The following is a 25,583-nucleotide window of genomic DNA, read 5'->3' as shown; positions in this document are numbered from 1 at the left end:
TCACCTTTAAGCTTCGATCAGAGCGACCGTTTGCTAATGGTCAAGGGTCATCCGATGACCGGTTGGGTGAAGTTAAAGTAGGTCAACTGTTTGATCAGAGCGCATAATTAGCATAATACATAGCATAGTGTGATGTGTCCAGAAGGCATGATTCATCGGCCGGCAGAATGTCTAATTCAGACAGCCAGAAACTTCTATTAAGCTCGGGTGAAGAGTAGATCTTACGAAATTTTCTTCTTTTATACTCTACAGTGATTGTCGTTCGTAGTATGTGACCTTGTCCTAACGGTAGGGAGCTTGTGAGTTGAGTCACTCGTACTTATCTAATCAGACCAACGTGCGCTAGACCAGATACTTCTTTCAGTACAACGACAACAAAAGAAAACCTCAGTTTGATATTTTTTTATATTTTTTATTACATTTTTTTCATGTCTCATCTGTTTCTGCGTTTTTTTTTACATGTGTACTTACAGAAGTGTAAGACAGGGTAAAATAATTTATGTACAGTTGACAACACGCTGAAAATGGTGGGGATTACGCAGTTCCGTTGTTCTTCCGTTTGATATCGGGAAAGTCAACTCTGATTGCTTTGGTGTACAGAAAGAATGCGATGTATCGTTGAGATGTGGGAAGGAGATCAAGTAGAGTGTGGTGAGTTCGAGGTTTTGCTTGTGAAATGATCGCTTCGTTAGATCGTGGAGGTGCCGGAGCGCTGTAGAATGGTCGACGGGAGATCTTCGAAGAAAATTGTTAGATGGATGCAGTGCAGAGTCATCACAGCGAGGAACGTTGTTGCCAAACCGAGGATCACAATCAAACGGTACTGGTGTGAGTGTTGCTGTGTGTGTGATGTATCTTTGTGTATGACGATGTGGTGCATGCTTTTATCAGCGGGATAGGATAGTTAGAGCACATCTCGCACCGTCTGATAAAAGCATCTCACCCGGTGGATAGTTCCAGTTTACCACGAGTGGAACTCGGAGTACGAGTGGGAATGAGGTTCCCATCCGTGCGACTTGACGACGACCGGGACGTGCTTCTCAACGTACACTGGCTTCTTCACGATAACTGGGACGTGTTTCTCCACGTGCACCGGGTAGGGCTTCGGCACCTCGACGTACTCCTTGTGCACCACCTTGACCGGGACCTTGACTGGGTAGGGAACCGGACGGTCAACGTGCACCGGAACATGCTTCTCGACGTACACCGGCACCTTCTTCTCCACCACAACCGGGACGTGCTTCTCGACGGTGACCGGGTATGGCACCTTCACCGGGTATGGGACGTGCTTCTCCACCTCGACCGGGTACGGGACGTGAACCTTCTTGGTGATGGTGGTTACATGCGGCTCCTCCCAGCCGTGCTTGGGCGAATCCCAACCGTGCGACTCATAACCGTAGCCAAGATCCCACAGGCCACGCTTTTCCTGCTTCTTTTCACCCTCCTTGGGAGCAACCGCCTCAGCATCCTTCTTCTCGACGGCGGCACTCGCCACCAGGGCAATTGCCATCGCAAACACTACGAATCCCTACGGATGGAATGGAATGGAGAAGGCACACAGAGAATTGGTTAGCTTATCATCACTAAAAGCACACAGATCGTCCCGAAACAGTCACTGGCACTGGAAGAAATTCACTTCTGGACGAGCAACACCAAGCACACCCAACGCACCTTCATTTTCGGCTGTCTTTATCACGTAAAACTGGTAGACTCTGAACTGGTGCGAAGACCGAATGATGACTTCCCAAAACTAACTGGCCATATTTATACTGGCACCGTGTCGCTGGATCCGTTGGCAGACCTGGTCGCCAGATCCCACACCTCGATGCCACCGAAAAAACAATGCTCACCGCATTCGTCCCATCCCGCTCCGTCCCTCCGTAACGTGGCTCTGCACGTGGAAAGGAGAGGGCAAATTGTGGCAGCGTGTCGTCAAATTATTCCACCAAAGATCACTTGCACTTCGCCCCACCGTGCAATGTTGGGGAACTTCGTGGGCATTCGCTAGAACGCATTCATCTCCCTCTTACAACACACATCTGCAGGCTCTGTTCGAGAGTGTACGTGGTGAGTGTCGCACCAGCAACAACGTGTGGGCTTGTGTGTGCCCGGTCGAGTTTTTGGCGCGCATTCGATACCTAACATCCAAACAACCCCGTTGGTGCATGTGGACATTTAATGAGGCGCCACTCCACAACGCGGATCCTCATCGGCGCAAAGTGGGGGACACCAGACGGTTTACCGAGAGGCTCTAGAGGACCCCTGAAAAAAGGTATCCTCCTTGTATCGCAACTTGGTGCCCAGCACATGATCCCCATTGTTGAGTAGTGTGCGCTCCCTGGTCATCGCTGGAACAGCTGATTGAGAGCTCCCCACGGTAGCGTTTTCGCTTTTCAATTCTCGCAATCCGGTTTACATGGGAAGGGTGAAGATGTTTCTAACCCTGCGTGCGGTGGTAATCTGCGAGGGGCCTGCTACACTAAACACTAGTATTTGTGTGCGAAAACAAATCCCGACCCGGGGCAAAATTAGGCCATTCGTTGTTTTGGGGCCGTGCTGTGGAAAGAGTGTGACCCGGTCCCGGTCGTTGCCGTTGCCGTGGTCGATCGCTTTCGGTTTCACGTCTCCATGCAACTGGTTCTGGGGCTGTGTTCGGGATGCGAAACGTGCGAATCGTCCACGCGCGGTTCGCTCGCGGAATCAGTTGATCTGAGTTTTCCGTATGAGTAACAGTGCGTGGCCAACGCTCTGTCGGTACCGGTTGTGTCGGTTTTTGGTTTTGCATAAACGGTTTTATCTCGTCCTCGTACGCGAATGGTAATGAGTTTTAATTCGTCGCCATTACAACACGAGATTCAATTGTGTTTTAATCGATTGGTTTGTCAGGCTGGGCGGTTTGTTTCATGTGTGTTGGGAACTGTCACCGATTTGCGCTTTATGTTAGTATGTGAGGTAAAATTTAAGTTGCATTTTGTGATACAATTTGTTTTATTACTGCGTTGAGCGAATGGCAGTCAGTTTATCAAAGCTAAGAAGATGCACGCAGAATAACCTTTTCCTCTATTGATCTACAAGCATTAAACATATTAGTTATTGTACTTCTTTATTACATTATCAGTCGCTTTAGTGAATTAATCTAATGTTATAATGTAATATTTTTCTTTATTTAGCATGACATCCTTTAATATCCCTTCAGGCCTTTCCGTTAGGTGCCAAACCGGCTTGCTTCGTAATACGTTCATTTTGGGGCGGCTTCACATGATTGATAAGTTGTTTTGCACCAATTCCACGGGGGCATATTCAATCTATGCTTGAAAATCGACAGCTTTCGGGCGGGGAAACTCACCTGGAAAGGTTACATAAAATGTCATTTAACACAAAATTTTAACTGCAACTAATTGGGGCATCGCACGCCTTGAATGTCCATCACAAACGAGTTCTGATCGATCTTTGACCAGACGACTGCCTACAATATCACTTTACAATGAAATGAAGCGCGTGGTGTTCGTGGTGCTCCACAAGGTGGTTCGTTATTCGTACCGGTTGCAAGCTGTTAACTGGTGTTACACGCATGCGAACATCCTTCTCCACCGGTGCGCAAGCCAGCAACCCTTGACGGCGCGTGTAAATTGCGTTTTAACATCTAAATTAACGTCCAAAATTAATTACGATGCTTGAACCGTGCCGTCTGCAAACTCCACAGAACAGTTTCGTGCGGCTCGTTTGGGGTAGCACATTTAGCACATTTGCTTTAACGATGGCTTGTGTCACATCATGCCGATTGTTGGTTTTGTCGAGTGTTTGTCGACCGACGGTCGCGAAACCGACTGCAGCAGTGAAACAATAACCCCCCCCTCAATCTGGCACCGCAGCTTTATTAAATGCACAACTTAAGCGGGCGGCCATGCGCAACGTGCTGGGAAAATGGTCCGATTGATACCGTTTATTGTCACACGGGCTTTCCTGGGTTTCATGGCTTCGTAGGAGCAACCGGCGGAGAGGTGTGAGTGGTTTCTGCGAGCTTAGTATTAGCACCGGTAGCAGCAGTAGAGTGTCTCACGGGAAAGGGCGATGAAGACATTTGAGCGCGGCTTCGGTTTGAATGCGAAACAGTTTTCCTCCGCTGGTGACCTTGTCGTTAAGCGAAGTCGAACGAATGAATGGTCGAGGGTTGGTGATGATGGTGAGATGACATTCGAGATAGCATAAGCTGAACGCATCGGTAAAGTCAATTACCCGTTCGGAAGAGGTTGGGCAATATGGGCAGCATCCTCGGCGAGGTTGTGCTTTGCTGTCCTTGCGATTTCCTGTAAACTGGCTGCACATCTTAATGTGACAGCTACGACAAAAGGGTTGAAGAGATAGTTTTGTTATACTTAATCTGTTAAAATAAATTCAAAATGTCGATCAAAAATACCCAAGGTCGTGGGGTTGAAGTCATCTCAGAATAGATAAAATAAAGTACTTTAGTTAAAAATTTTCCATGTTGAGTATTTACAGACCGTGTGATTGGAAAGAAAATCATCAAGAGTTACAGTTAAACGTGATTCGCTTATTTAGTTTCGAACGGTATTGTTTATTATGACACTGGTGTAACAACACGGTCCATCACTGGGAACTCCAAAACCAGATTCACTTTCCTTTTTGTTGCATTTCCAAATAGTTCGGAAACCCAACCTAATTGGAACTGGATACGTGCTGTTCACCGGTTGTTACCGGTTGTTTTTCCTTTCATTTACATAATCCCTGCACTAACTAGCTTTACTTTACAGCTCTTGGACCAGTTCTTGAACATCGTGCATCGTTGGATTGAAGTTGTTGAACCGTTGGGATAGATTAAAATTTTATTATAACTTTCTCACTTGTTGCATAAAACGAAACGCGGTATCGATAAAAGCGATAGCCAATCCTTCTCTGTACGTATCGCTTCTGAGTCGGGTGATTTTTTTTTTTTTACAACTTCTAGTGGCTCAGCTCAGGTGCAGGAATTCTTAGGAAATTCGTCGTTGCTGCGCAATGCTGGCAATCGGTAGGTAATAAGTTTTTTTTGTGCGAGTCATATGCAAAGTTACCGTGCGCTACCTAACCCTCCCCGATGGAAGTCATCTTTTCGAGCATGAAGGCTGCACGGTACGTACTCCTAGCTGCCGCGTGTAGCTTAACCCACGGTATCCAGCTGCCTCGATCTGGCGCGATCGTGTTTGGGTTAATTTCTGAGCACCGGATTCCATTGCACCATCGGCAACATACGAGGTTTTATGATAACTTGGGTAATTTTTACGCTTCACTGGTTCAGCTTCCAAGATCGTCACACTACCATCAGCACGATCTGCTGAACCGTCTTTCCATGGGAGATCGATTTTGTACGACAGCCGATGAAATGGAGGTTTTTATGATTGTGTGCTTTTTCATCGTTTTGCCGTCCACTTCTGTTGCCGCCTCGTACCATAAATGCCATTCTATATGCATCTTTCAGTCGCGTAACGTTTTTGGGAATGAATGGGGTGGTCAATTTTTCCCTCCCTTCACACGTGTCGCACACAACTGCATCATTGCAGCAGATGCTGCTTGGGGGGTTCAAGCGATTGAACTGGGAACCGGTGATCGGGTTGGCTCACTTGGGGTCGACACTCGTCACGGACTCTCCGAATGGAGGCCGGCATTGATTGAGCATGGGGCCACTCAAAAAAAAAAAATAATGCCGATTCTCCATTGTGGGTTTGCTACGAACAGGGAAGGTGTGCTGGGAGATGCTTTTCGTAAAAGGTGCGTTGCTGTTGATGAGCTACATCCGCTGCCCTGCGACGCCCGACAGCGAAAGCGTTCGTTAATTGGAATCTAATAATCATCGAGCAAAATCCCTGCCCAATCGAGCGGCGTTGGTGCGGGTTTAGTGAATGGTTTATTAATTTTGATGATGGCTTTTTTGTGCGGCACGGGTGGAACGGTTTATGCTGCAGGTCATGGGTGCTCGTAATGGGTGCAAGGTTCCCCGTTTTGTTAGCTCATTCACATCGGTCGAGTTGATAGTGTTCGGTGCACATTTTTCATTTGATCACGATGGATTGGGAGAGCTATCGCATTGGGAGGGAACTAGAATAAAGCAAAAATGGAAGGATAATTAAACGTGCTGTCTTATGATAATTATTGAACACTATAATAATACACCAAAATATCTATCAGATCTTACCATTACGTAGGGGCTTTTAACATGCTTTTAAAGTATGCAAATAAATAGATACACAGTTTTGGTTTGAAAGCTAATATGATTCGAAATTGCTTGCTATTGCGTAAATACCGCAACCGAGCTAAACAGCTTTCGATTCAAATAACCGGCGCTGACTCGACCGTTCCCTATCAATCATACCGCGTTCCATTCAGAACTGACTGCCGCTTAGTCCAAGATCTCATTCAGACCTTCATTAGCAGCGGCTTTACATCATCACGGATCTAATGATCATCGCTGGAGAATCCCCCCAAAGAAGCTTTTACTCCACGAAGGATAGGTCGTGATCGGTGATCGCAAAACCAGAACCCTTCAGGCAGACGGCTAGTTAATGTAACTCATTTGTTTCACGGTTTGCATTCGACGGTAGAATTTCATTTGCCAACTGGTACGAATGCCCGGCACCTGGTGGCACTCGTCGTACCGTGACGTACAACAGTTTATGATTCTTCTTTGCTGCGTGTTTCCACCGCTCCGGTCACAATTCCGTTGCACTCTTGAGGTTGGAAATCACTCGGAAAAGCTTACGGATTGGTAGGAAACGAAGTTTTGTGCGGCCTTGTGGAAAATGCTTTTAGTGCGTTCGGTCCGTTTCCGGTAGAATTTTTCATTTCCGGCTATCGGATGCTGGCTGTTCTCATCATTACCATTAAATTGAAATGATTTAATTGAATATTTAGCAACAAGGGCAATTGACGAGGGTAAATATGTGGTGTAATAAAAAGGTATCGCCGAAAATAAAAAACCTACATCAAGCTGATGATGGTGGTTTCATTGAAATAGTTTCACATTTTCATAGGACCATTTTTGGGTTATGGTCCCTTTCGATGAACGGTCTCAAAATCGCGGACCAGAATGTACCGTAGCTTCGTACCAAGAGCGTGCCTAGTCGCAGCTGAAATAATTGGACGTAACTTCTCTAGGTCAGTAGGTAGTCGTCGTCTATCAAGGTCGTTGGTCCCGAGAGGCGCCACTCTCGGACTGTCCGCTGGCGCAACACTACAACCGACCTTCTCCTCATCGTCTTTTTCCTTTCTGTCTCTGGACCTCTGCCGCCACCACCGTCACCAGTATCACCGTGTCCAGTCGGTGGTTGTGGCGGCGGAAAACATATAATTTACATCCGACGGAAGCTACGCAGCTGACCGGCCAGAGACTCCGCTGGTCGTACAAGGTGTGCAGCAGGGTGAAATCATTAGACGTTACATGGGGCATTGTAGATGGAAGTGGAAGAAGTAAAAACACGAGCTAAAACAGTGCACTGAAATAGATTGACCTCTCACTTGGCCCCAGCAGTGGCAGAGAAAAACGTTACGAATTAAACAGAGTAAGGCAGAGTGCAGAAAGAGGGGATGCGTACTTGAGAGTTTAGTTGTAAAATTGGGTTAAATTTCTGTACTGTCATTGTGGAGATGTTTCAGGATTGTGTTTGCTCGCATCTGTACCTTGCAGTGCTCGGATGAGTCGATAATAGCTATTAATATAATAGTAGCGGGAACAAAAAGCGACTAAAAACACTTTGAGGCATAGAGTTTTGCTGAAATTCATAGTAAAAAATAAAAGTATGTTGAAAACAACTCCATTGAAATGAATAAGCGAGGTTGAGAAAAAAAAAAGTATTTTAGTATTTACTCTGATTAGCTAACTATCACGAAACTTTTACTAAAACTACCAGAAATAATCATAATTTAATTGATTTGTTTGAGCTATTACTCTTAACTAACATGAAGTGAGCGATCGGTACGATTAATTTCGGTTTGTAGAAACTGAATTGAATGCGCTATTGAGAGGCTTGCTGGTGGACTAACTCGTCCGAACGAGGTTTCTGTGTTTACTGTGTAGTTTAAGCCACGCTACTACAAACCTTCAAAAACAACATTACCATGAGCACCGTTAGGTTCGAGTATGCAAATGCTAATGTTTCTTACGGCGCAAACGTACAGCACTGTTTGTGAAACATGAATTAATTTATAACCGGCATTGCAACAACACTTCCACTCGCTTAATGAGACGTGTCAAAACCGGTAGCAATTCGATCTGCTCGTATACCGTTCCGCCGTGTCACTGCAGATGGGAATATGTCATTTATTCTAGTTGGATCTAGCTTATGCATGGGGCCAAAGAGCCAATGTAACACTATTTACCATGTTATTTTCGAAATAATTATCTATTAACATTGATGTTACCGATTCAACTGCCGTCTTGCAAGAGTAAATGCACCAAAATGTGCAGAAGGTGACACCATACTTTGTTTGCGTACGGATTGAGCTAATTTTTCACTTAGTAAAGTAGCCAGCGTGATGGCGATAATACGATGACCGATTTAATCATGCTTACTTTAGGTGTGAAAATGTCGAAACGTTTGCATTTGCGAATCGTGTCCTCGACACTATCCGTTTGTTCGAATGCGCTAAACGTCGCATGCGAATTCAACGCAATGCGCATCGTGAACAATAGCACTTGATGGTGATTATCGTGGCTGATCGCTGATGAGAAAGACGGATAATGAGAAGGGTTGGAAAGAAACTACGATGGTAAAGCCGGCCAGGCCGGGGTGTACCCAGGTGGAAGGTAAAACCGGAGCGTCACCAAAATGGAACGCCAATAAAGTTAAACGTTACGATAAGCGACGAACTCTGTCTCAAGTTTTCTAATATTTTTCTCTCTTATGTCTCATCTTTAAGCCACAAAATTAATGCAACCATATTAATCAAAATAATTACCATTTTGGCACATTTGCCCGGTATATTCGTACCGTTTTGACTGACTTTTTCGCACCGTTGTGTTTTCTTCCAGCCATTTTGCTCGTGACAAAGGCTTCATCACCTTAGCGGCACTAGCACCGGCAGGTGGCAATAATGATGGTGATGAATCAGCCACTCAATCTGCATGATGGATCTTCCGCCGGCTTCACAACTTGTCTCATGTTGCAGCAATTTTATCCCTCACTCTATCAGCATGCAGCTGGAATGCTATGACTGTGTCCGGGGTTTGTCGGTGCGTTGCAATACTCGCCATACCTCCCTGGGCAGTGATGTTGAGAAAATTCATTTATAATTTTATTTTCATTACCCGGTCGCGTCCATCGCTGCAATCAATCGGTGTCGGTACTGCGCAGTTTCTCTGCTCGCATCGAAAGAGGAAGCTCCGGGAGGCCGAAAGGAGGAGGCTCTCGAAATTGCAACAGCGGTAGCAGCACGGAGAATGTGTCATCTACCAGCTGTACTTTACCGCATTGCAATCCTCGTACAGTTGCAAGGCTACTGACATTTGGTATGCAGCGCGAGAATCGCATCAAAACATGCTGTCCGCGCGCTGCGGTGAAGCAGCGGATCGGGCAAAACAGGAGGAATTGCAATAATTAATTTACATAACACACTGACCGACTGAAACGGCCGATAGGCGCCTGTACAGACGAGCCGACGAAGAGTGGGTGTTCTGGTCGCGAAGAAATTTCCGACCGGTAACGTTAAACGCGTACTTATGCTGTGTGCAATTCCAGGCACATCGTACTCGTATCTGTCACAATGTCCTCGCAACCATTTCTATCTACGCCCCAATCGGGGAGAAGTATGGAGGGCGGATAATAGTTTCGGTTTGGCAAGTGTTGTCGCCCTGCCGCCACTCCCAGACGGTGTGCATCCTTCCGTTCCGTGCGTTGCATGACTTTGTGCAACGAATGAAACATGTGGTGAGATGATTAATGGTGAGAATTTTTTGTAAATAACTACGATTCCACCAATTAACTACGATTTTCCAATTTTGTAATGTGCTGTGATCAAAAACTTCACAGACCCTCCTTTATGGCTCGGTTAATTTGGAAGCCATATTTTGAGCCGAATGTTCGATGATTTTGCAAACTCGCCACCATCCCAATCAACACTCTATTATCATCGCCAGATTCTATTGTATCGCTTACCCATCGGGGTACGGTTTAATTCCATCGTCAACTTGTTGGGCCACTGGACTCTTGTAAACTTGTGGACCTCCGCTCAAAAAGAGAGAAACCGGTCAACCTATTTATTTATTGAACGGCCGGTAAAGAAACAAAGGAAAAGCCCCGCCGCCGATATAAGCCGGCGTTTGGATGGAATCGCGATTTGGCAACTAGAGGGTATCGGGGCTGGACAAACAACAACAACAACAACAATAACAACAGCAACAAACATAAAGCCATGATTATCTAATGCGAAAACTCAAACAAACTCCCGACAGCGCCGTTTTTCACAGATAAATAATAACCTATGAACGTATGGTGAAGGGCTTGGGAGGTTGTATTACAGTTGGGAGAACCACACGCTCGCGCTCGTTGACCCAAAAGTGTATTGCTTTGCGCGTCATAAAAATGGGGCTGCTTCTCGTTCACGACGCCGTACAGCTTAACATGCCGGGGGTTTCCATCTCTACCAATTACGTGCAAAAGTTGGTCAAGATATCGCGTCAAGAGCGTCCTGAGTGTTCCGGACAATATCTAATTCATGTTTATCGAAATGATAAAGTTATTTATTTGGTGTCTATTACTCCCAATTTCGCAGTAATGCTGTTCACCTCCATAAATAACTCATAAATTTGAAGCAATGGCCAAACAATGGGTATTGTTTCATTCCCGAACGAAGACATGCAACCGTCCCGTGTACATCAAATCATCACCGGACTTAAGGTTATTTTTCTATTATTTATTTTCCTGCTCGACGACTCCCTGTCCACTTTTGGGGCCACTTTCAGCAGTTTACATAACCGAGCGAACGGGCCTCAAGTTTTATGCTGTACCGGACGGGTGTCACTGTTAGTTTGTTTTTCGGGTAGGTTTAGTCGGGTTCGTCACTTACAGCTTTTGGTACGATTCCCCTAATTAATTGTGTCGGTTTATAAGGAGCACGCCCTTCACCTAGTGCCGAAGCTCGTGGCAGTTATTTTCTTATTCATTTCCCTTCTCTGTTTCGTTTTGCTTTCCTTTTCGCCTTTATGCGGGAAAGGTTGTTTCTTTTCTGTTTGCTTTGCAGCATAATCAAGCCCCGAATCAAACCAACCATTTTCCGTTTTTTTTCAAGGCCTCCATTGGGGCTGCAAGCTGAAAAGAAGAGTCTTTCGGTTACGAAGTTGCTTGACTGACCGATTGGATTCGTCGGTGATCGGTGAGTTGATCTTCACCTAATTTACACACCTATTATTATGATGTATCGCCCACTTTGGCCAATCCATCAAGTTCACGCAAGGGCGGTGCGGGAAGGGGAGGAAGGTGCGCAGGAAGTTATGCAGTATGTTTTTCGCACAAGAAGGGATGACCATCACCCTCAGCATGCAGATTTGGTTTTGTCTCGTCGTTTCACGGTGCTACACGCGAAAGGTGAAACCAAAAGTCGTCACTACGAAACAAAAAAACAAAACAAACAAACCCCACCGTGATACGATGACGAATATTTTATTAGTAGCAAATAGCTCCGAACGTACGGTGGCAGCGTTTTTGGACCAGTGACGTCCAAAAGCAGACGTGTGGTTGGGACTGGCAGTTACAGCGATTCCATAAAAGGTTAATCGTTGTTGTAGATCGATGTCTTAATTCACGATTGTTAGCGTATGACAAACGAAATGGTTTCGGTGGCACACGAACAACAATAAAACATCATGTTTCTACCGAAAATGGGCGAGCAAACAGCAGCTTTTAAGGAATGCGTAGCCATTTTCTTTCGAATTGTTTAACTTTACCATTCCACAACTCTGCTTCTCTGCAGATTTTGTTAATTAGAAATATTTAGTTATAATGTTTTCTATAAAATTTAAACAAAGACTTACTAACGATACGCAAAATGACTCGCTCTAATATTAATGGTGTGTCTAGTTAATTAACCCTTTTTAAGACTATCACTGTTAAGCTTTGTTATTTATGAGCTCACAATAAAATGACGCTCTTGCAATACATAAACAACTCCGTTCGGTGCGCGCATGCACGTTTGGCACGATCACCATGTCACGATCCAAATCACGCGCCAATGCAATCACACATACTCACAGCTATCATCACCATCGATGGTTATCGTTAAAACGCACCTAGTGGAGAAAAAAAAAGTCCTATAAATCCCCCGTTTTTTTCCCCATCGGCTTTCCCCGCTGGCCGTCTGTTTTCACTTTCATAACCATGAGCGCTCGTGTAGATCGCGTCCGGCTAGTACGCGTCCTTTGCCTGTTAACCCATTTCCCATGGGTTATTTCCAAAACAGGGACAAAAAGTGGTATCAAAACGGTGTCTGGACGCCTGAGGCAAACCCGATCGTGAATGCGTGCCGTGTGCAGTTTTTGCTTATAACCGTAACCGGTGGGTAAGCTTACAACCGACGAAGGAAATGGTGTGCTACTGAATTGAAATCGTACCGGAAACACCTTGCCATTCGTTGCCGTCCACGAATTCATTCATAAGTTTGGCGCAGCGACTGGTTTTCGCATCCGGGGTCACATGAAAGTGCTTTGCTTCATTGATTCTTTCTACGGAGCCATCAAAATCACACAACAACGAACGGAGCTCCGAGATCAGCGATCAGAGCATGTCATGCGTGTTGATTCGGAATTTTTCGATTTGTCTTTAATGTTTTTATGAGTTAATTTTCTAGACGATCTTTACTGCAGTATTCTGTTTAGTTTATGTTGGAATACATTTCAAAATGAACGTCTTATTGATCAACTTATCAAAACATAGAGGTTTTGTCCATAAAATAGTGGGATAATAATGAAACAATTTTTTTTAGTAGAAAAAATACATTTTATTCTTAAAGAGCATCCTATTCCTGTTTATATAGAATAATACATCAGTAAAGCTTATCTGACTCTCGTGAAAGGTGAGAATATCCAAAACGGCGTCATAAACTTGCAGTCAAACATGAGGAATTCTTACACACCTTACCATCCGTGATGATGAAGATGGTGTTTATGCTTGTTGAAGGTTTTCTCGAACGTAATCGTCTTGGTGAACGATGCGCCACCATGACCTCCACCATGGCTAGCTCCTCCATATCCACCTCCACCAACATTTCCACCATGTCCGCCACCGTAACCTCCGCCAGTATTGCCACCACTACCTCCGTAGCCACCTCCGTTAGAACCGCCATAGCTACCACCGAACCCACCGGCACTGGCACCAGCATGCGCGCTAGCACTTGCACTCGCACTGGCTGCAGCATGTCCCGCACCACTTCCGTAGCCACCTCCACTACTTCCTCCTGTGGGAACTGGGACCTCTTTCACCACCGTGACAGGTACCTCCTTCTCGATGTACACCGGATAAGGTCGATCGACCGGTACTGGTATCGGCTTTTCGATGACGATCGGACGCGGCGGAGGACTGTGATCGACGTGTTTGGTGATCGTGATTTGTTTGGTGAAACCATGGCCACCATGTCCACCATGAACGCCTGAAGGAGCTGGACCTGACACCCCATGTGATTGTTGGGGTGATCCACCATGATAAGAGCCTCCAGCGGATCCCTGAGGTGCACTAGCGTGTCCACCGGCACTAGCTCCAGCACTAGCGTAACTGTTTGCATAACTGTGAGAAGCTCCACCAGTTCCTTGGTAACCGCCGTTGCCTACCGGAGGAGTAAGATGATCGGACGGAGCATGTACAGATCCACCAATATTACCACCATTGTGTCCGTATCCAGACGATCCTCCATGTGCTCCACCAACATTACCACCATTGTGTCCATATCCCGATGATCCACCATATGCTGGACTGTAACTGGAATGATCACCTTGTCCGGCGTGAACTGAGGATCCACTTCCTGCACTTGCACTTGCACTTGCACTTGCAAAAGCGCTGCTTCCAGCTATTTGATGCCCACCGCCTCCACCAGTACCCGAATGACTTGGTGCACCGCCACCATAACCTCCCCCATATCCACCGGTCGAGTGGCTAGGTCCACCGGACGCTCCTCCATAACCTCCACCAGCAGAACCTCCATGGCCACCGCCAGCTCCCGCACCTGCTCCATGCAATCCACCTCCAAATGAAAGTCCAAAACTTCCGCCTCCTAAGGAAAAACTACCTCCTCCACCACCACTATGGCCACCGTCAGATTCCGAGCTGAGGATGAGTTTTTTCTTAAACAAATGTGCGTTTGCAAGTGACAGAGAAAGAAGTGTAACAAGCTGTAATTAAATGAAAAAGAGAAATGCAACGATAGAATTGTAATGACGGAATCAAACGAGAGAACTTAATAAAATACAAAAATTAACAACGCGTGCATGACGCTTAGAGCGACCACTGTGCAGCACAAACTCGCGTGAAGCATTTCCAAGAAACGCTTCAACTTCTTTGGAACGCAGGAAATCAAAAATATTTCTCGCAGAGCAGTAGCCATTTTTTCATAAACATAATGAATAAATAAAAGGCGATAAACTAGTTTGCACTTTGTTTCACATTAATGTGTCACTCCAATCATGGCATCATGTTGAATCCAATCAAAGACACGAATATTTGAATTTGTACATTAGTTAAGCAATGTACTGTACTGAAGAGCCTTTGTTTGGTTAGCACGTTTTTTTTAAACTATTTTCGTTTGTTGATTTTCATGGCACTATTTCATGCTTCATGCGATGCTCAACTCACCAAGAAACACTTCATTTTGATCGTTTAGTATTGTGATACTTCTTATTTATTCAACACCGTTTAAAACTATCGATCGATCGAAGGATTGTAACTCCGACTGTATCAATCCCGAAAGACAAATTGAGCAGGTGCAGCGGTGTTCTCCTGTTTTTATACGTGATCAAGGCACACCCAAACAAGCGTTTGATGCGTTAGAACAATCGTTCCTGTACTGCAATTATCATGCTAATAGAAACATCTCACTCACGAATCATCGCAGCCAGTTGCAATGGGATATTCCGGGCTGGGCGCTCATTGCGGTATAGCACCACAGACACCGGTTTGGCACCGGATCAACAATGACTACAAACGAAATTGAAAGTGATTCACGCTAAGCTGAGAAGGTGGGTAATGATGCAGTTTCCTTGATTCTTGATTATTTATGGTAATATTGTCTCACAAACTTCGTTATTCCTTCGGTCGTGAGTTCATACAGCTGGCGTAAGCGGCTGCCAATAAAACTATTTGAATTTCCAAACATGTTCCACGTGTGTCTGCGTTGGGGAAATCAATCACGACTTGAAGTTGGTAACTTCAGTGCACACTAACGTTGCAAACTTTCTAAGAACCATAGGTAAAATAAATGTCTATAACCACTTTGGAATTCGTTTACTTTTAGTCGATTAGCAAAGTATTCGATGATGTATTGTTGTTAAAGCGTCTCTAAAAAAGAAGGGTAATTTTCCTGCTTCATCGAAGCGCACGTGACTATTGATGAGCAGCTCATTAATCAATTATTCCAAGTATCGCGTGTTATTTATGGAGCTAAAACAGGATCTTTAATGCAACTGCCTGCACCAGGCTTACGGTGCTACTTGCACCGACTTCTAATGGTGCAATTGTGTACGTGTGTTACTATTGAAAGAATTGTTATGTTTGATGAAAGAATTGTGAATTGTTTAGTTTCATATAATTTTCTTATTATTGCTACAGAATTGATGTCTATGTTCCACAAAGTATGGATATAAATGGATGTTAATAAATATAAACCTGTATTTTAAATATTATTAATATTGAAATTTTCCTATAATATTATAGCAATTTATAAGAAATTATAGTAATTTCCCCTTGGAAAGGAATAATACTGAAATTTTTCAAATCGGTTGAGTGTTCGCGTTAGTTATCGGCACAGCCAACAATAGTGTGTAAAAACGAAACCGTTGTCTAACACCTAATGGATGGGTTTTAACTCTTAAAGGCTGTGCAGAAAACATGTGAAGTGTTTATTATATTTATGCTGTCTTTATTATTGAATTCCCATGGTTTAATTTAGACCACCCTGTGCCATTATCTAAACTGCTCCCTAATTAACTGATACAGAGGAATATTATTATGCAATAAAGCATTTATTTAGTGAATTTTGACTAGTCTTCGATAGACTTCTCGTCTCGTTCTTAGTTTTTCATTTGTTTTGGTACGTTCCTGTAAAAAATTGAGATTAGTTTTGGGATTTATTGGAGGGGTGAATTTCAGAGAAGACACTTTTCAGGTAAGTTTCGAGATACTGTTTAACATAATTTCTTAATGATTAGTTGTAATAATTTTTCTTATATTACTTCTACTTATTGTATACACTTTTTCATTTAATTTCCTGTTAAAACTATTGTAAAAGAGATGTAACACCTTTTCAAAACTTTATATCAATTGGGAACGAAGAGCTGTGTGACACACGAATTATATGAAATAAATTACCTTTGATTGCTAAATTCATGTCGCTTGTAATTTCTTCTTCATGAATGTATTTTCCAACTCTGCAACATATTTCCCCTCATGTTTCATATTTCACGCGTCAAGCTTGGGGGAAAAAGTTGCAAGGCTTTATCCTGCAACGCCTGTTGCCGATTAAGTGAATCAAATTTCCCCAGCGACTTTTTCAAGGATTGTCGCTGTTACACAACCCATCCACTTACCTCTGCAACAATTCTGTCGCGTATTACTGCTGTTTAAATGAAACAGAAATTTATTCATGTAACACTCTGTAGCTACGACAATTTTCTGGGGAAATGTTGCATCATTTTCTCCTCGAGGAAAATCACACCGATTTTCCCCATTTTGAGGGAAAATAATTTCTCCTGCAGTGAATTTGTTCATGTGCTATAAAATCGGAAATGTTTCAACGTCCAAATTTAAAATTTTTGTTCACGCCGTGACCGTTAATAACGTTTCATTTCTCCGCATTTCGTCATTTCGTCAACCCCGTTTTTGTGTTCACTTCTCTGCATCGGTTATCGAGAGGATGTTGTTTTCGACACACAACGAGATGTTTTTATCGCCCCTAAATTCTTAACGGATTGTACCTCCGTACCTTTTGGTTTCACAAAGTGCACTCTACCGGGATACGTTAGGTCTCGCTTTTCATTTTGGGCTTATCATTATCCCAGTCGGTTCGCTAGGAGTGGTATTAGTTCCAGAGTAGAGTTTTACATTCTTCTCAAAGCAAAATAAAACGAAACGGACGGATGAAAATGGGAGAAAGGAAAAGACGGTAATAAACATGCCCAAACTGCTGCCGCTGTCCACACTCGTACTCGTGATGAGCGCAATTAAAATCCTTTATTAAAGATGTAAACCTTCGTTTTGTCAGATCACACGGGAGGCGTCCGTGTGGACTCGGTTATCGCCGCACAGTACAAAACACATAATTTCCAACCGTTCCGTTGGTGATGTGAGTTCTGTTTTAAACATGCATACACACCGGGGATGTGAGATGTGATGAAATGTAGGAAATCTCAATAAATTCAACTCCCAACATTAACGTGCACAGGAGGCTTTAAAAATGGTGACCCCTGACGTATCCATTAAATGTAGACATTCCACATTCAATTCTCTTTCTCCGGAGTGCCGGAGTTGTACGCTGGTGGAATGGAATAGCTATGGAAGGAATTTTCACAACCACAACCACTTTTCCTGCTGGCAACTCGTGTTAGCGTCCCTCTCAAATGAGGATATTAATTCAATTTAATACCGGTGTATTGTCTCACCGCTTCTCGTTCGCTTAGTCATTTCGATCGCAACGGTTTTTCGGTTTGTTTTTCCTTTGCTTGTGCAACTAGAACGATAGGCAATGTTGAGGCAGAGGAAGGTTTTTCTTTGTCACTTAAACGCGCGGAAATAGGCTCCCTCCTACGGCTATTTTACCTTTGGGAGGTGAGAGTTTGTTTCGGTTTCGTTTCGTTTTCCCTTTGCCACCCAAACCAAGCGGAACGGGGATTTTGCTCAAAAATTACAAAGCGTGAAAAACCCTCCAAAGAGCCGCGTCCCCGTTCACGTGGGCTAACTTGGCCACACTTTACCGCGCGTACCGTGCAGGTGTCCTAAGCAAACGAGAACCATCTGCTCACCTGAGATTTGCACTGTGGCTGTATTTTTTTTTGCTGGACGCTTTGCGTTTTGTTTTGTTTGCTTGTCTTTATTTGCACTTTTCTACAGAACAGTTTCCATTCCACGGTATTCGCTCATCCGAAGGATATGCTGCTGCTTGTGCGGACGGTGTACCATCCCACTCTAGTAGGATAAAAAAGAATTACAAGAAGTTTGGCGTAATTGTAATTAAGAGATGGTTTAGAAAAATTAGGAATGGTAATTGGTGTCCGCAAATTTGTCACCATAAAGTGTGGAATCGCTACGCGGAAGGGTTCGCTTCCGGGCAATGGTTGGTCCCGGCACCGGGACGCTCGAGTGTGCCCAACAAGTTGCTAATCGTTTGCCGTCCGATTGGGACTGTCCGTGGGGTCCGTTGTTTTTTGTTGTTTTTTTCTTTGCCATGAACCCAATTATCCAGCCCAGTTTTTCGATAGGCTCTCAGCTCCCTGATGATAGCCGGGGGATACTTTGGCACGCAAAATGTCCGTTTACTTTGGATAGATGGTGTAGCGTTTGTTTTACTGCCCAACTTGTACAATTGCGCACGGCAGGATATTACTCTGAATGAGTGACGCAAAACTTCGCGATAAGCGATGTTGGCTTAAAGAACGAAACGGGTGTTTAGCTTTTGGGGCGTCATTATCATCCCAGTTGGTTGATGTGCAATTAGGCTGTTTTCGAATGGAACGAGATTGTTAAATTAGGGTAAAGTAGCTAATAGCATTGGCCATGCCAACAAAAAAATATTTTCATCACAAGGATGAAGAATTGACTTATCTTTTTATCAATTTAAAGAGTATTAATATGAGGTTATGGGTAATGTATTCTAGATCAAAGAGAATAATTAAATGTCTTTAACCATATTGAAAACTGTTAAGTATATCAAAATTACAACAAAGGGTTTGTTAAAGCGATCAATTCAATCGTTTCATCTTTGAACTTCTAGAAAAGAATTTTTACTAATTTTAGTCATGTACATTTAATGTACAATTTTTAAGGTTTCGACAGCCAACTATGATAAATGCCCCTGAAAGCAAGCTATGTGGAATGTTTCGAAAAATACAAATAATATTGCCTACCTTCAGGCGTTTATTTCAGTTGCGAATCGTTCCGCGCCTGCGGATGTACGCTTGCGGAAAATTTTGTCAAAAAACAGCGCTTCCAATTACACGCATATTCCGAAACAATTAATATATTACCCTGTAGAGTATTCTGATCAATATTTACAAAGGAAATTGATTTGTTTAAATATTACTTACAAGTTGAAAGCTTTCCACATAGTTTCCATCGTAAAATAGTCGCTACTGCTACCATGTTGCAAACGCTATTAACGATAACTAAAATATTGAGTGCAGTTGCTAGAAAAGACTTGAAATCAACTATATGCAAGTCCATTCACAATAATGCAGTTAACTTTCAAATGTTGGTCGACGTATGCAGACCGTTGCGCATCAGCTATTAACGGCCTCTTTCTACAGTTCAACATGCACTTCAAAAGCATTGGAATCCACCAACATCCCGCGTAGGCAAAGTGCATTAGTGCAGCTTAGAGCAAACATATCAAACCACCAAATCTACAAGCTTCAATGCAGCACGTAGTACGGCATGCCTTCCTGGATCTTTAACACATCAAAGTTCATCGTCCCTGCAGCAGGCTCCGTTGAGGGTAGAAATAAAAATAAAATAAAATATATAACAACCACCCAACAACCACACAGCACTCCCCTGCACACGGTCTAGACCGGAGAAAAGTGTATGCAAACGGTAGAAAGGCCATTAAAGCAAAATGTTCCGTTTGATTGAACTTTTACCGCGCGTGATACAGTGCGAGGAAACGATTAGAACTTTCCGAACATTTCATCAGCCGAACAAAAACACTCTCTTCGCTCCCCTTGGTTGGTAGGAAAATGATGAACGAAGGGAAAGTACGGGTAAAAAGCTCAAACCAACGCCAACGGATTGGAAGTATTGGTTATCGAGCAAAAACTCACGGTGAAACCATGCAGCATAAAATAAAACAAAACGCAACAGAAATGGGAAATAAAAATCAATCAGCGTACGCCAAACGTGCGCACACAAAAACTACGTTTTTCCCGAAAACTGGGTCCATTAGGTATTGACAGACTCCAACCAGATCCGTGCAGTTGTGCGTGTATGTGTAGGTGAATAGAGAGTTGTATTTAAAGCGAAAAACGGTTTAAAAATCACTCAAATAAAACTAAATAGTTTGACAGCAAAAACAATGCAATTGACAGGCTGCGTCGGGGCGCACTAGCACTAAATAGTGCAGAATTTATCGAGACCAGTATTAGGAGAAATAATAATAATAATAACGCAAAAGCAAACAAAAAACACGCGATAGAAAACTACCCTTTGGCCGGGTTTTTTTTGTATATGTTTGTGTGTGTCTGTGTTATGCTCGACCCCATCTTGTCCCACCATTGTGACGGGTTTTTCTGTTTCAATAAATTTCAATTTGCAGCAATTTGCTCGACCATAACAGGCGTCGTGCTGGCTGACGTATCACCCTGTGTTTTGCAGCTCGGTGTGTTTTGTTTTTCCTTTTACACCCTTTCATTTGCTAGCTCGGGTAGTTTATTGGTGAGGTTTAAATTGGTAAGGTTGGTGCGAATGCCGTAGTTTTGTCGCATTGATCTTCGCAAAATTGTAGTCTTATCTGTTTGTAATGGCCCAGGCATAAAGAAGGAAGTGTTTGAAATCCAACACGGCCCTACAAAACGATGTTATAGTTATGTACAAGTACCTATGTAAAAATGTGTTCGTTTTACGCAAGCTTACAGACTAATAGAGAACAATCCTATTGTTATCGCAATTAGTACTATTTTGTTACCTTTAGTTTAGCAAATGATATGTTGGAAATAACCCGTTGAAAACCTTTCAACAGCCAAATTACACGTAAATACATCTTGAAGTCTCTTTTAAGTAACATTCCCCTGCTCTGTTTTACTGTTTCCAATCGACTGAAGCACACGGCGAAAAGTAAAAGGCCGCGAATTGGAATTGATTGCGGTGTTTCGGTTTGAAAGTGCATATCCTTAATGAAAAGTGAATGAACTTTATTTTTCTGTACGAGGTAACTTGAGATAGATGGCCTAAATAGTGGCAATAGTGCACTGCTCTTCGAAAATATATTTATTAATATGGACACACTAACGATCAAATACTTTGCAGTGTTCTCCTAAAAGCATCCCGAAGCTTTTTATTTGTTATAGTAAACTATGGTTATAAAATAAATCTTTCAAAGTTTTATTCCACTATCCACATTCCCATTGACAAGTATGTTCTGTCAGTTGGCTTGAATGGATCTGAATTATATTTTGCTTAGAAATATCGGTAAGAAAAAGGTCCACCTCAAAACACCCCTAATGCGATGTACAACGGTTTCCCACGCATTGTTTGGGGTGAACTCTAATAAATTATGAAGCAGAAAAAGCATCATTTTGATTGAAAGAGAGAATTAATATTAATTGAATGGTGCGAATATCAAAACAAATACTGATAATACGCAACACTGCGCTTTAAATGATGACCTAATCAAGGGCCCTGCTATTAGAAGGGCATTATTATTTAACAAAACGTAACAAATTATTTGAAAGCAACCGTTAATGATCACTACAACGAGATTGAAATTATGTCTCAGTAAATCGCACCATGTTGGAAATCTCCCTTTACTGATAGAAATTATAATTCATTCAAAGAAACGAATTATCTGCAGTATCTTTCAGACGCTTTTTGTTCACAACTAATTAATCAAATCAATTTCGCTCATAATCATTATTTGATTTTAAAAAGCAACCCCCGAAAGAAAATACAGGTCATTGCATTCCCAGCCTGTTGCAATAAGCTCATCAAACCCAGCACAATCTTCAAACCCTTCGTTACCTTCCGCGTGTTTGTTTAAGCATTTACCTATAATAATCCGAAATTATGTTTTGAGCCACGTTTCATGGCCCACGGCGTACGAAAACGATACGCATTACAATCTCGGATCGGTTTCAGTTACATCTGTGTTTGTCTCGACCACGCTTTTCGGAGACTGGAGGGAGCTTACGTTGATTCGATTTTTCTTGGGCCGATTCTGTGGCTTTACGTTGCCCATTTCCTTCCAGTCTGGCATACTCCACCAAAAGCTCGCGTCAACGAATTACTTAATATCCACGATCATTCGCTGTCTGCCGTCCGGAAAGGGGGTCGATCATGAAGATCTTCTCGAATCCCGTTGCAAATCATCTCAGCGATCGGTGTTACCGGGCGACCATACTCTTCCCGGGGTTTTGCTTGTGTGCGACGAATCGAAACGAAATTAAGTTTAGCGGAAGAGAGCCCCGAACCGCGCATGGGAGGGGCAGGTGTGTGGGCCTTTGGTTCATTTCCACCGTGAGCCATATCTAACGAACGATCGAGATCGAGCGACGATGGTGGGCATGCGTGCGTCGTCCGGGCGAAAGCAACGGTCCATGTAACAAGGGTAAAAGTGTAAGTTATTGAGCAATAAGCTCGAGCATGGTTGTATCATCGATCATCACCGAGAGAGAAAACGATGGAAATCTGGGTCAACCCCAAACGGTTCACGTACCATCGAGAGGAAAATGATCCCCATCGGTACGGTTGGATCGCTGGATCGCAAAGACGCCAAGTGCTGTTAGTTTTTCATTGTGACATTTTCGTTTTGTTTATTTACTTATTTCGTTTCACGCTTATCTTTGAGGGAGGGGATGATTTGTTTTGATGCGTAAGCTTCACTTGTAACTGGAACAAGCATACATCTTCGTTGGTACGAAAGTGTACGATTTGAGACTAGAGAGTTGGTGGTTATAATTCTTAGCTATAAAACAAAATCTTCTCCTTTGGGTGTGTGTGTGGCTTAAGTAGTGGCATGACAACTAAGTAAGTAACTCAGCTAAGAATGGAGGGTATGCATGGAAAATGAATGTGACACTATAAAACTAAACTAGGGAGTAACAACGGATTACTGGGAGGATTCTTTATCGGTGGGCTTTTCCGTCTCTTTCGCTTGTTCGCTGGCAGCATCCGTTGCTGACTTCTGGTTGCTCTCCACCTTGCGCTCGATCTTCTGCGACTCCTCGCCGTACTGATGCTCGTGTTCCGGGACGTGGATAGGTTCGGAGATGAAGTCGGTAGACTTGATGCCAACTGGGCGAATGTTGTGATGTACGGTGTGTTCCTGCTCGTGGCTGTGCTCATGGCTATGCTCATGTTCGTGACTCTGCAGTTCATGGCTAGCGTGCTCGTGACTGTGTAGCTCGTGGCTCTGCTCGTGCTCATGGCTGTGCTCATGCTCGTGCGCATCCACCTGCTCCACCAGTACTTGTTTCTCCACATACACTGGGTAGGGCTTCTCGACTTCTACTCGATGGACGACTGGGACGTGGACCTCCTTTTCGATGTACACTGGGTATGGTTTGGGAATGTGCACCGGGTATGGTTTGGGCACTTCAACTTCCACCTTGTGGTAGACCGGGACCTTCACCTTTACCGGATACGGCACAGGGCGATCGACATGGACCTTCTTCTCGACGTACACCGGCACCTTCTTCTCCACCTCCACGCGGTATGGCACGTGCACCTTAACCGGCACATGCACCGGGACCTTCTTTTCGATGACCACCTGCTTCTCCACGTTCACCGGGTATGGGACGGGCACTTTCTTCGTGATGATGGTGTGCTTCTCCTCCTTCCAGTTGTACACGGAAGGTTCCTTATGGAACGGAGCGTACTGGTTGTGATGGTAGTCTGGGGCAGCGTAGGTCTTAAACTGTGGAACATGATGCTCGTTTACAGTGATGTCATATCCGAAGGAAGGCTTGAAGCCACCCTGTAGCTCTGGTTCTTTGGAGTAACCGTAACCGTAATCGAGCAAACCACGCTTGCCATGGTTCTTGGACTGTACGTCCAACTTACGATCCTGTGCTTCCTTGGCCGACGACTTGTCCAGGCTGGCACCGGCCACCAGTGCCACCGCCAGACTCAACACAATGAACGTCTGCAAGAGATGGGATGGGTGGAAAGAAAACACAAAGATATTTTATTAGCCACACGTCATACACGTCACTGAATGATTTATTCTCCTAAAAAAGTCCACCAATGTATTGTTTGTATGGAAAATCTCCAGATCACTTGAGGAGTTAGTTAGATCACTTCAACAAATTAGTTCTTATTATATCACACATGTCCCAAAGTCCTTCATCACTTAATGTCCTCAATCATACACTCACACTGGAACGCACCTTCATAATTGAGTTCAACTACAATCTTCTGCTGTGTTGAGTTGACTGTGTACCAATATCGAAACACACTGCACCGTTTCAACAATAATGTTGAGGAATTGCGAAACCTCAGCCTCAAACTCTCTAACACGATTGGGATGGTACGAACGATCGCTAGCGACTGATGCTTCCCACCGTGGATCGTAATCAATTTATACCGCGCCCGAATTTTCCATCGACGCACAAGAGTTTTCCACTTCGAGACGAGACCGCGTCTCGACCGATATGAATTGTTTTTGTGGCATCTCTTTCATTCGTGTTGGTGTTGTCCGGTCTCTGCGCTCTCTATCTGTCGCATCCGGATGGAATCTTACACACGTGCCCAGCCTTGCTGTTATTGCACGATCACCACGGGCGATGATGAAAATGCTCGCATGTCTCGGCAGAAGCAAAACATGACAACAAATTAGCGCGATGGAGGACATGAAATGTGCCTGCTTTTCCGTCTTTATCTTGCCAACTTCCACAGCACGATAACGCTGTGACCCGAAAATGTGATGCGTTTTTCATCGATTATTAAAGTAACTGTGAGAGCGAAAGGTTCCGAAACGTCGGTGTTCGAGGGACCGAAATGGAATCGATGTACCGCCGGTTTCGACACACATCCTCTACCTCCGGGGTAACGGAACGGAAAAGCTTGTCACACCCATCGGTTATCGAAAGGAAGATTGACGAAAGAGGGCAAAAAAAATATACAAAAAAGAGAAAAATAAAGCCATCTATTTGGCAGTAATGTCGAGATTAGTCAATTTGGCAAACGGTTACGAAAATGTGAACCACGTGTTACCGTCGCATCTTGGGCCTGGCAGTTGATAAAGCAAACCTCGCCACCTCTCAATTGTGCCATCAAATGATGGAGGCTTCTTCTGGAGGCTTCTTCAACACACCCAAAAGTCATTTCGATCGGTCATCCGTGATCGGTTGATTGAATTCGATTGGTGCGTTCAAAATTTCGCTTTTCGATAGTTTTGTGACCGAAGAAGTTGCAATCAGCCGCACCGCGATCGTATACCCGCGATATGACGACCCAGGGCATGGAAAATGGTTT

At 43.9% G+C, this 25,583-nt stretch overlaps 1 protein-coding gene across 1 annotated transcript; it reads right to left on the bottom strand.

Annotated features, from left to right (window-relative positions):
* Positions 1-961: 961 nt before the first annotated feature.
* LOC128716100 (uncharacterized) lies at positions 962-24,502 on the bottom strand. Its single transcript, XM_053811021.1, has 8 exons — positions 24,485-24,502; positions 23,563-24,252; positions 23,222-23,475; positions 13,122-14,300; positions 9,610-9,632; positions 8,564-8,712; positions 1,466-1,528; positions 962-1,432 (listed from the first exon to the last, which is right to left on the bottom strand). The coding sequence occupies exons 1-8, from the start codon at positions 24,500-24,502 to the stop codon at positions 962-964; spliced, it is 2,847 nt and encodes a 948-aa protein (XP_053666996.1).
* Between the last annotated feature and the right edge of the window lie 1,081 nt (positions 24,503-25,583).

The sequence above is a fragment of the Anopheles marshallii genome, chromosome 3 (genome assembly GCF_943734725.1).
Source record: "Anopheles marshallii chromosome 3, idAnoMarsDA_429_01, whole genome shotgun sequence".
Lineage (NCBI taxonomy): Eukaryota > Metazoa > Arthropoda > Insecta > Diptera > Culicidae > Anopheles > Anopheles marshallii.
This window is presented reverse-complemented; position numbering and strand designations above follow the sequence as displayed.

Bases quoted from the DNA above. Each gene is read 5' to 3' on its own strand.
- LOC128716100 (XM_053811021.1), bottom strand. The intron at 23,476-23,562 runs GTGGATGCGCAC...CATGAACTGCAG, and splicing joins AACAAGTACTGGTGGAGCAG to AGTCACGAACATGAGCATAG. The intron at 1,529-8,563 runs GTAAGCATGATT...TTCCATCCGTAG, and splicing joins TCGACATTTTCACACCTAAA to GGATTCGTAGTGTTTGCGAT.